Source organism: Habropoda laboriosa, unplaced genomic scaffold (assembly GCF_001263275.1).
Source record: "Habropoda laboriosa isolate 0110345459 unplaced genomic scaffold, ASM126327v1 scaffold81, whole genome shotgun sequence".
NCBI classification, from domain to species: domain Eukaryota; kingdom Metazoa; phylum Arthropoda; class Insecta; order Hymenoptera; family Apidae; genus Habropoda; species Habropoda laboriosa.
Window position 1 is genome coordinate 185184 of NW_017100194.1, and position 11589 is coordinate 196772.

At 29.9% G+C, this 11589-nt stretch overlaps 3 protein-coding genes across 3 annotated transcripts in view; 1 reads left to right on the plus strand and 2 right to left on the minus strand.

Annotated features, from left to right (window-relative positions):
* The first annotated feature begins 1586 nt into the window (after positions 1–1586).
* LOC108570217 lies at positions 1587–2654 on the plus strand. Its single transcript, XM_017932035.1, has one exon. It carries the CDS (start codon positions 1587–1589, stop codon positions 2652–2654), a length of 1068 nt encoding a protein of 355 aa, XP_017787524.1.
* Positions 2655–3174: 520 nt separating this feature from the next.
* LOC108570218 (nucleolar pre-ribosomal-associated protein 1) lies at positions 3175–10426 on the minus strand. The gene is given in 15 exon segments (XM_017932036.1): positions 3175–3723; positions 3792–4188; positions 4275–4495; positions 4615–4824; positions 4903–5030; positions 5096–5935; positions 6029–7213; positions 7285–7588; positions 7687–8007; positions 8125–8415; positions 8492–8785; positions 8905–9496; positions 9586–9880; positions 9918–10142; positions 10357–10426. Coding segments are annotated over 15 exon segments (5922 nt in total).
* Positions 10427–10998: 572 nt separating this feature from the next.
* LOC108570220 (F-box/LRR-repeat protein 4) overlaps positions 10999–11589 on the minus strand; it is a 3060-nt gene continuing 2469 nt past the window's right edge. The window contains 2 exon segments of the mRNA XM_017932037.1: positions 10999–11365; positions 11453–11585. Coding sequence (XP_017787526.1) covers positions 10999–11365; positions 11453–11585 — 500 coding nt within the window.

Here is an 11589-nt window from a genome sequence, read left to right on the forward strand (position 1 = left end):
CGTCACTCCTCGACCATTTCGTTTCACCACGAAACCGCGCACTCCTCGTGTAATACGGTATTTACAACAACAACCGTTACCAACAACGTCTCTCCTCGCGAACGCGATATCCTCTGGCGATCCGCGGAAAAACTCGACGATCCGGGCAAAAACGATCTCGCACCGTTTGGTTCGAGGGCACGAACAACCATATACGTGTACGGAACATTTAAATGGATCGCGTACACCGCGCGACACACCGCCACCGAAAAGGTGAGACGGCAACCAGCACGAAGGGACGGTTGCACCAAGACTGATCCATCGATCGTAGCACGGAGCAACGAAAGCCGTGGATCGTGCGCGAGGGATCCAGGGGATCCCCACCACACCTGCGGCTCTCACCCCCTTCTGCCTTTCGATTCCCCGCTCATTTCCAACCGCCACGAACGGTTTCCTTTTTCTCCTGGCCCTTAAACCCTCTTTTTCTCCTCGAGCAGCGAACGATTTCTCTCTTGAGCACGCCTCCCGAAGCGAGACGCCGCGCCGCCGCAATAAATGCAAACCGGGTACCGATCCGCTCGTACTTTCCGCTCCTGCCGTCGTGCTTTACGCCGATGCTTACGGCCAGCTTCCAGCCGCGTCCGCGACTTTCAGAACCCGCGTTTATCCCGGCGATGGGATCATTGGATCGGCCATCGAACGATCGGCAAAGATTCCGAGGAAACTACCACGCCATTTCGAATTCAACTTGATGATTATACGCGTGCTTGCTTTCGTTCTTTTACGAACGGGGCGAAGTATTTCTTTTCTTCTCCTTTCGTTTCATACGTTTCACGATTAGATGATGATTGATCGAGATCATCTAGAGCCTACTCGTTTTCGTAACTGAAGATCCACAGACGGCGACGGCCATTAAGAAAGTGATCTAATTGATATTTCAGAAATTTTTCTTCTTTTTAATTTCGATTTTTTCGTTTAGACTACTTTTATAACTGTTTCGAAACAGTTAAATAATAGGGCGTAGTCGAATAATCGATACCCATCCACGATCAATCGAATGGAAATATTCGAAAATTGTAAAAAAAAAAAAAATGAGCATAGGGGGAGAAAAAGAAGCGAGCGAAATGTTCAGGATGAAGGTTAGACGGAAGTTTTAAAATTGTCTACAATCATGGATATTTGGCCCGACCTTTCGAAATTCTAGTCTTCTGTCGAGAAAATTTTGGGAAATATGAACTTTCAACGTGTATTCTTTCGTACTAAGGTATTTACTCGTGTTATAATTTTAGAACGAATGAGAATCATTTAATACCATGTTGATATATCAACGTGCTATTAACTTTCATGAATTTAATTTCATTATTTTACTATTTCCTCCTTTTCTCCATTATTTCATTGTCCGAAAATTGTTAAAATGACACTGTTCACCGTTGTTTCGTCAGAAACTACAAATAAATCGTGCTGGTTTAGAAGAAAAAGACAATACGATGGAGGAAGACGCGCAATAGAAAAAGAACAAGAAATTCAAGTTATCGGTGACAAAATATACACTCGAAATTGTAAGGAGCATTTTACGAAAAAAAAAAAAAAAAAAAAAAAAGAAAGTAATGCCCGATATCAACGAGATCATAAATTCGATCGGTAACGATGATTCACAAGATGAAAAACAACGAGACAGAGAAATACGCGGACGTCGCGGAAAATCCAACGATAGATATAAAATAATAAAGAATGAACAATTATGGAAAATAAAATTCGCTAAATATCTGATTAACGATCTGAAAAATTACGGGCCAACAGGTTTAATTCATATGAACGCACTAAGTATACTCACGGGAAAACCAATTCGAATATGGAAGCCGGACGGTCGTTTATGTCAAACGATTAATAATGGAACGAGCGATAGTTTGATTGGGCATACTATCAATGTCGAATATCACAAACAAGCACCAAACTGTATAGGACATTGGACATTATTGGGTAATAAAGATCCCGTTGATGCCGAAACCGATTTAAATATGTGTCTGTTCACAGTAATTGCTGCTCAAACAGGAAAGAGCGCTATCGATTTAAGAACAGACACCATTGATTTTCTAACGAACAACACGAAACATTTGATCGCTCAAATCGATACGTTTCTATCCTCAAATGGTAATAACAATAAAACGTCGCTAATGATCGGCGGCGCTCGATATATTGGTACATCACCTAAGGCAGCAGGTGTCGTACTTGACAATTCGCAAAATGTTTACTGTCGCGGATGCAGGGCTCCTGGACATCCAAGAGGTCACGCATCCGATGCAAATGCTACAGGTGTATACGATAGCGTCGAAAATTATTCTCGACTAACAGGAAGTATGAAATCTGGTTTCCTAAGCAGAACTGACCAAAATAATGTTGCTCATCTCGTTTTGAAACACGAGAAGACACAACAGGCCATGAGAGACTTAAATGAAGGCATGTCATCTGTGGCGGTAAAATTATCAAGACGACAGTTAAATACTGATGGACATGCCTTACCAAAAATGAAGGAGTGTTACAATGGCGAGATGTTATTTGAAAATCTAGATATTTTTCAAATTACGATAGTATTACGACACCACCAGGGAAAGTATATGGATCCAAATGCAGACGTTTTAGTACATACATTTTACCCAAATAATAAGGTGTACTGAGCATGACAAATAACTGTTATGGCGTGAAATACTCTTAGCAGGCGAAAGATTAATTATATACGTTTGACAGAATATAGTTATGTACCTTAAAAATTTGTATCGATACGACAGAACTTGAAGGTTTTTTTAATATATCACACGATTGTATAAAAAAAGCACTATTAACAATATAGTTAACGTTAAAACAAAAAGATCAACAATTCCGTAAAAAAATACACCAACAAGCACAATGTTGAATAAACGTTCAAAGTAATCCAACGTTCCTAAATATAGTTTCATCGGTCAATATCGATTACTTCGATATAACAATCGATCGAGTAAAACATACAAAACTGGCGCCATATTTGAACGTACTACAAAATTTCTGAAAAATTGCATGTTTATTACACGTATTTATACTTTTTTACTTCATTATTTTTGCAACTTATTTAAATGTTTACAAAACACCATATCTTACAAAAAATATCTGAGATAAATATATACACAATTTAATTACAATGCTTAGATAGTATATAAAAAATTATATATTGTTTTGCTTTACTTCGTGAATACACCATGTCCATACTAATGTTCTCAAGCTATTTTTTGCTACTTCGATTTCATCATTATTGTTTAAACAATGTACTTTAGTTACATATTCACAACCAAAACGTAACATATCTTCACATTCATCTACATCATCTAACAAATTTTTAGAAAATTCAAGGATCTCTGTCATATGTTCTTTAGTAACAATTACTTTCATACATTTCGAAAGAAGTAATGTTTGCAAAATGTTGATATACAAAGTAAAAGTACCAATCTTAATATTTTTTACTAAATGTGACTTTAAACATAATGCAACATTTAAAAGCATTAATTTGTAGTGGACGGTGTCCCCTTTAATATTCAATATAATATTCAAAATTTTATCCATTATTTTCACTATAAGCTCAATATATTGTACTCCATATTTGTACGAATTTCTTGCAACTTCAAATAGCCATGGAAGTAATCCATGACCCTCTATAAGAAATACAGAGCCTTTAGTAATTTTTAACGTAACATCGATGACTTCTAGAATAAGTTTCTGAAATAACAATATATTATTCAAGTAAAATGAAAATAGATTAGATTTGAGAAGAATAAAAATATTACCTTTGTATTTGCATCTGAAAGAGTAGAAATATAAAAATCTAAAAGCATTTTAAACAAAACACATTTGAAAGCAATGTCCAATTCACTTTCTGTTTTCATACCATCGCGAATATTTTCCAAAATCCAATATCTGTGTTCTTTATATTCTACGTCAGAACTGTGAAAAAGTTGTAATAATTCTGGTATCGTATTTATATCCATTGCTGGTTTTGCCATCAGAAATGTTTGTAAAGCTGAATAAAGAGGATGTAATGGATACGTAGCAATCAAAGACGTTCTTGCCAAAAATGTAGAAACTAAACAATTTAGACGTGCACTATTAAATTTAGACTCTTGCGATATAATACCATAACGTAGCGCGTCTATTAGTCGCATCCATAACAACTTTGCTTTCCATCTAGAAATAGAAAAGTAATATTCAATCTAGTATTGCAAGATATGTAACTTTTATTATTATTGTTACTATTATTTCTTACGAAATACCTGGAAGCTTCCAAATGACTATAATATCTTGCAATGACGGTATAAGCTACCATACGAATATCAGAATGCTTACTGCTACATGCAGCAAATGTTAATGCTAAAGCACCACACTGTACAACTTTGTAATATGGCACAACATTATTTTCAGACAATAAAAAACATAATAATGGTAAATAAAATGCTGGATCATATACATGATTTGTCTTGCACAAGTCATTATTCTGTAAAAAATGAAATACGATCAAATATATTTTATGTCGTTTCACAGAGTCAAAAAAAGTAAATGTTTTGAACATATTGAATAAATTTTCAAAAATTGTAAATACTCAAACGAAATTACATTCAAAGCTCTGTCCACTGGATAATGTTTTATCGTATTATTTACTATATCTTCTTCAAATAAATTTAAAACTTGAGAAATAGACGGTTGCCTCCACAAACTCGTATATTCTTCGCCTTTTACACTGTAATATATTGTAGCCGCATTTCCCCATATATATGGTCGATATTCGTGAATATTAAGATTATTACTTTCGTAATATTGCAAAATCTAAAACAAATCTATATACTAATATTTTTTCTAAAAAATAATATAAAATTTATTCCTGTTTACTGTCTATATACTTACAAGTAAAATATATTGATCAGCTTCAGTTAAAGTAGCATTGTATGCAGCCAAATAAACAGGTATATGCGTTAATGCCATAACTGTTTTATTTTTTTGTATAAGAATCCATAACAATTTAACTAAATCCCCTAAATATGCATTAAATAAGTAAATAAGTAATACATTTGTAACACAATTACTATTATATGCATACCTTTTGTATCTGATGATTCCAACATAACATTAATAAATTCAGAATGAGAAGTTGTCATTTCAAACAAGGTTTCAACATATTCATTATTACTGTCATTTTTATATGCGATATTACACAAAATACTTAAGGTTCTTAATATCGGTACTGGTTCTTCACCGCTTTTTAATTTTTTAAGACCAAATTTTAAAGAAAATCGTGTAAATTGCAACCACGAATGGTTAGTACTTAATGCCTCAAATACAAAATCTTCCCTTTTATCTCTTAAGCGATTAACTGCATCATTCAGTGCTTCACAAAGTATATAAAGCTTTTGAATATTTTTAGACTCGCTTTTTAAAGTTAAAGTAGTTATATGGAGAAGAACTTGTGTCAAATTGATAATAAATTTATCACTCTTTGTTTCCAAGTCAGTACACTTATAGTATATAGTTTGAAGAAGCTTTATATAATGTTCAGATATCATATCCAATTTGTCACCGATGTGTAAAATAGTATTACATATTTCATTACATGTTTTAAAGTGAAATGTAGTTTTAATTAAATAGCAAGTTGCCATAATATTTTCTTCTATCCAAGATTTGGTATTTTTTGGATTACACAAGTATGCCAGAATTTCAGTTTCGTGATGTTTCTTCAAATTCTGTAGAAACTCTTGATTCCATTTAATGTTTAAATTACTCTCAATTAGTGGTAATACAACATTAGCTCTTTTTATATTATTAGATTTCATTATACTCTCTGTAAAAACTGGTATAAACGTTATATTTTTACTAATAAGGAATGAAATTAATCCAACAGTTGTTTCAGTAATTGTTGTTGATAATAATGATGTAAATATACCTAAAAATATATTAATATCACATAAATATATGAGATCACAGTAAAAACATAATAGAGCAATAAAATAATATTATGATACTTATGATAACTTACTTGTATCAATACCAGATATATTGAATGAAAATTTTAAAAGATATCCATGTAGAGCTGTTTCCCACATTTCAAAATTGGTAACACAATTTGATTTTATAAATAGCAAATGTAAACAGAAGCATTTAACAAATTCTGCATCTAATTTAAAGAATGCATTGCGTTCGGATTTCATTTCACTACTATTTATCAATTTTAAAAGCTTTGGACTCGCATACCCATATATTGATAAATCTTTTTGATCATTTGAAACAAACATACTATTTTCTAATTTCATTATCCTCTTTAATAAATATACAATATCTTTCGGCGTTAATTGCAATACCTCTAACAAAGTAGTAACGGTATCAAAATTATTTACGTTTTCTCCTTTCTGTTGTTTGTCTATCATTTTACATAGTTGCATAAGAAACTTATTTTTAAAATGTGAGAATAGACTTCTAATATTATATTTTTTACATAAATCAATTGTTACATTACAAACGTCAATAATTATAAGGGTTATCATATTTTTGATGACGTCTTTGCCTTTTTTATTAAGTGGTGAAAAGTAATGCAAAATAATAGGATGCGTAAAAATGGACTTCACACATTCTTCCACAAGCATAAAATCGTCGGGACTATTTTTTGCAAGATACAATAATGATATTAACAAAATTTTGAGATTATCATACTGAATTTTCGTTAGGATACCTCGTTTAGTAAATTGTGTTAAATAGAATGTAGTCATTTTGAACAAATATGTAATTTCAAATGTTGACAAAGAGTGGCAAATTGTTATATTCTCATTATTATACTCAAAAGTAACAGTACTGTTGCCATCAAATATTTCATTAAGCTGTAATCTAGTATCATTTAAAAATACTGAATTCAGTTTACATATTAAGGTCATTGAAGGCAGTATTTTTTTAATATTAACGGGTTGATTACCGTCTAACCAGCTTAATAAATACTCTTTCACTGGCAATGTTTCTATATCTTTAGTTAAATGTATTAAACATTGAGGTGTTATTTGATAATGCAACGTATGTATTAAAATGTAAGACAGATAAGATAAAATTGGAATTTGTAAATCTTTCTTTGTTTTGTGTAACATACAACATAAAAGAGGTGATAATGATGTAAAGCGTTGCATACGCAAAATATTACTCGCCAAATCTTCATGAACATTAGGCTTATTCATTAGATCTAAAAAATATAAGAAATAAGATAATTATAAATAATACATACATACATTTAACGAATAAATTCATTTTTACCATTAAATATGTTTTCTAATCTGCCAGCATGAACAATTTCTTGATTAAGAATTTCTTCTGCCACAATTATTTTATTTACATATTTTTCAATATTTTGAGCGGTTTTATTTATAGCACGAATAAACCACTTTGTGACTTCTTCTCTATCATTCATATTTATAAAACCATTAATCCAAATATCCAAATGATCACTACATCCTTCAAACATTCCAGTAGCATTCAATAAAGTTTTAATTGTTACTTTTGTAGATACTTCTTCGTTTAAGACACCTATTAAAAACGATAGCGCATCCCTAAATATTTCCTTAAAAAAAAAATATTCATCAATATCAAGAAAACTTGTAATTGAAAATAAATTACTTAAAAAAATTGAACTTAAAGTAGAAACTATATTTTACATACCTTATCTGGTAAAAATTCATTAGGATGCAATATAAATAGAAATTGTATAGCCTTTACTTTTATAGTATTAAATTCAGTATTATTAGTATCATCCAATTTATTCAATACATTTAAAAATGTATCAGGTTGCACATCAGGTGATGTGTCTAACAGTTTTGGACATACTTCATTATACATGTGTAGTAAATTTAAAACAGCAATTAAATGTTCATGTTTCTTTGGTTCTGGGATGTACTCCTTATCATTGTTGTTATCTTCAATTAAATCTGATATAAAAGCACAACTCCAGACTTTCAGTATCATATTTAAATTAGGTACATTCTATAAAAACATTTATTCAAAATAATAAAATAATTATTAGTGTGTTTTACAATTTACTCAAAGATAAATACAATGTTTGAATCTTTTAATTTATGCACTTTAAAATGACATATATACCTTCATCATGAATTCTGTTACGAACTTCTTAAAAGTACAAAAATCACTATCTTCTTTATAAACTATTTTTGTAACTATTAAGCACTTTTGTATCTGATTAAACATAGATATAAGTGTAAGTACTGCTTCATGTCGTACTATTATATTAGAATAGGTTAAAGATGGCATAATTGCTCTTTTCAATATTACTTCTGGTAAAGTCAAAGATAACATTGCACTAGCTAATTGAAATGCATTTAATTCTAATGAACTTGTCTTTATACAAGTTTCTACATCTACAGATTGTACTATCTGTAATAAAGTTTATTCAATGTGAATATTATGTAACAAACATTAAGCAATAAGATAGAAAATGTAAATTATTTACCTCCCTTACAAATTTTATCACAATAATCCATTTCACTGAAACTCTGGGTTCAATGTATGGTTCCAATAAAATATATTGAGATTTAATTAAATCTGGGCATACTGTCATTATTTTAATTACTAAATTTGATGGTTTTTCATATTCCCATGGTCGATCTAAGCTTTGAAGTATTGCATTTACCATGTAATTATGTTTAACGCTTGTTATCCCAAGCATATGATCATGAAAAATAATTCCATATCGATGTGACGTTAATAACACAATTAGAAAGTCATGCACAATTTCAATAACAACCTGAATTAGAAAATATTTTTTAAGTTCATATGAAATATAATTAAATGCTAAAAACTTTAATTATTAGTAAGATCAAATATAAGTTAATCATATTAAAATGTAACATTAACAATAACTACCTTTTTTTCTTCATGATATTGTGAATTTGGCATAACATTTTGAGTTTTATGTTTTGACCAATTATTTGGACCTTTCCAATTATATAGATATACAAGATTCTGAATAACTGGTATTGAAAATATTTGTAACTTCACAGTTTTGCTTACATTTGAGTTGTGAAGAACATAAGTTTTAAGAGTAGTTAAAATTAAAGCAACAATATCTTTAGAATCATATATAAGATCAGGGAATATACTAGAAAGCAAATGCTGTTTATCCAAAAGAGACCTAATGACTGGTACACTTCCTTCTATTAAGAAAGCAAGGATGAAGTGAATAAAACAGTTCCTTATATTCTGATCATCTGTGGGTTTTGTATGCTGCACAAAAGATTTAACAAGTTCTGGAGGTAAAGCTAGGTGAGAAAGTAGTTCACGTGGTAAAGTACCACCTAATGAAACTATTACAGCAAGTAATTGCAAAATTATTTTTCGTTGTTTTACATTACTTTTTGCAGACATCATTGAATGAATTAATGATAAATGTGAATTAATTAAGTGATGACATGCTCTTTCTGCTTCAGTTTGGTATTCTGGATATTGTGTTAAAATCCTTAACAAAAACAGAAATTAACATAAATTTACATGGAACAATTTATTATTTGAAATGCATTTGAACTTATAATAATATAACATACTTACTTCATTATTAATATCTTTACAGCAGCACATACAATTGTAATAGTACTAGTACCTTTCTTTTCTGAAGTATCTAATAATCTTAATATTTCCAAAATATTGCCACCTGTATTTAAATATTCTGCAGCTAAATCTCTTTTTTTGTTTTCATTACAGATTTTGACAAATTTTCTTAACATATCTAAACCATTTGGAGAATTAAAACTTTCCCTTAAAGTGATTCCATCCAAATGTTGCGTTTCTTTATTTATATCTTCTTTGTCTTCGAAATTTTCATCTTTGTTAATACTTTCTACATCTATAATAAAAAATTTATACATAATTACTCATTAAACATCTTATATACATATATATAACATAAAAAAATATGTACAATACCATTAATTAATTTTAAATGTTCAATTTGTATATTTTTTTGATATGGTTTTTCTTCTGTTTTTTAATTATTTCGTTTTCATCATAAGCTAAATTCCTTTTGAGCATGTTTGTATCATTTTGTTCATCAACTGCTTGCAAATTACCATCAATATGCTTAATATCTACATGATTCATTTCTGAAATTAAAAATTTTTTCAGATTTTAGATAGAATTTATTATATGGAGTTATAAAATAAAAAATGTATCATATTAAGAATAATTTCAAAAATTTGAAGATTCTAATTTCATTTTTCAAAAATTTTAAATATTAAAACATTTCGCGTAACGATATAAAAAAATTATGTATATATTAAAATTGTAATTCTTTTAAATAAAATGTTATATTGTATTGCTTACCTTTTTGCTTCTTCCTCTTTTTGATGTTATTTCCAAAATCAGGCGATTTATTTTCTAAATCGGTCTTCATTATTTTTAAGTAATTTATGTGCATAAAATTACATACACGTACACTTTAAATATATTTAATGTACTTTTTAATTTAAAATTCACATTGCTTATTTTTAATTACACAAAATTCAAGTTCTTTATAAAAATAGTTTAAATAACCTGTACTGAAAATAACCACGTGCACTTCACTCGTGTATACAATGTATCACTCACATTCCCTACCCCCACTTTCATAGAATATGTGTTCTCTCCCTCTTATAGGAGAGGGATATTGTATTGTATTGTTCTATGATACTTTAATAGAGAGATCTATAATTTAAAAAAGATTCTTTAAATAAAATTAAAATATACACTTATATCTTCATAAAAATTCACAATTTATTTTACCAAGTTAAATACAATGCATCTTATCTAGCTTCAATATCTTTTTCTTAGTGATACTATTTTTTTTCATACATATAAACATTTTCCCTGCACTATACACATAATAAGTTGTAACTTCAAAAATATATTATATATATACTTATACAAAAGACAAATATAAATACACACATATTTCAATAATTATATTTCACATACAATTATATACAATTACATTACAGTCTTGGAGCTTGTATTCTCCCCTTCTTCTCTTGAATTATATACTTGAAAGCTTCTTTTAATGGAAACATGTGGATATTGCTGTCGCCATAACTGTACTATAAAATCATTAATACCTTCACAGAAACTGAGGTCAATCATTTCCAACTTTGGGCAAAATAGTAAAAATCCATAACATATATCAGGTGTAAGGGAACGAGCTCCTAATAGATCCAATTGTTGTAATCGTTGACATAATAAAAGTGGTTCTAAATCACGATCTGTTAATCCCCTAAGCGCTGCTAGAAATACTTTTTCCAAGTAGCGACATGATGATAACAATGTTCGTAAGGAATCACCAGGAGCACCCATTCCACCACTATACAGACAGATAATTGTTGAAATAAATTAAATCGAAATTAATTAATTATGCAGATGATAAAATATTTTCTTTTTAAAAACATACCACCAACCAAAATCCACTTCTCGAAGATTAGTACAGCGAGACAAAGCTGTAACTCCATGTGGAGTTAAAGTTTGTGCTTTCCAAAAATCTACACTTTCTAAATATGGACAAGATTTTCCTAATACAACTGCAACTTC

What these genes read in the sequence shown, in the direction of transcription:
- LOC108570217 (XM_017932035.1), top strand. Translation starts at nt 1,587, where the DNA reads ATGCCCGATATCAACGAGATCATAAATTCGATCGGTAACGATGATTCA.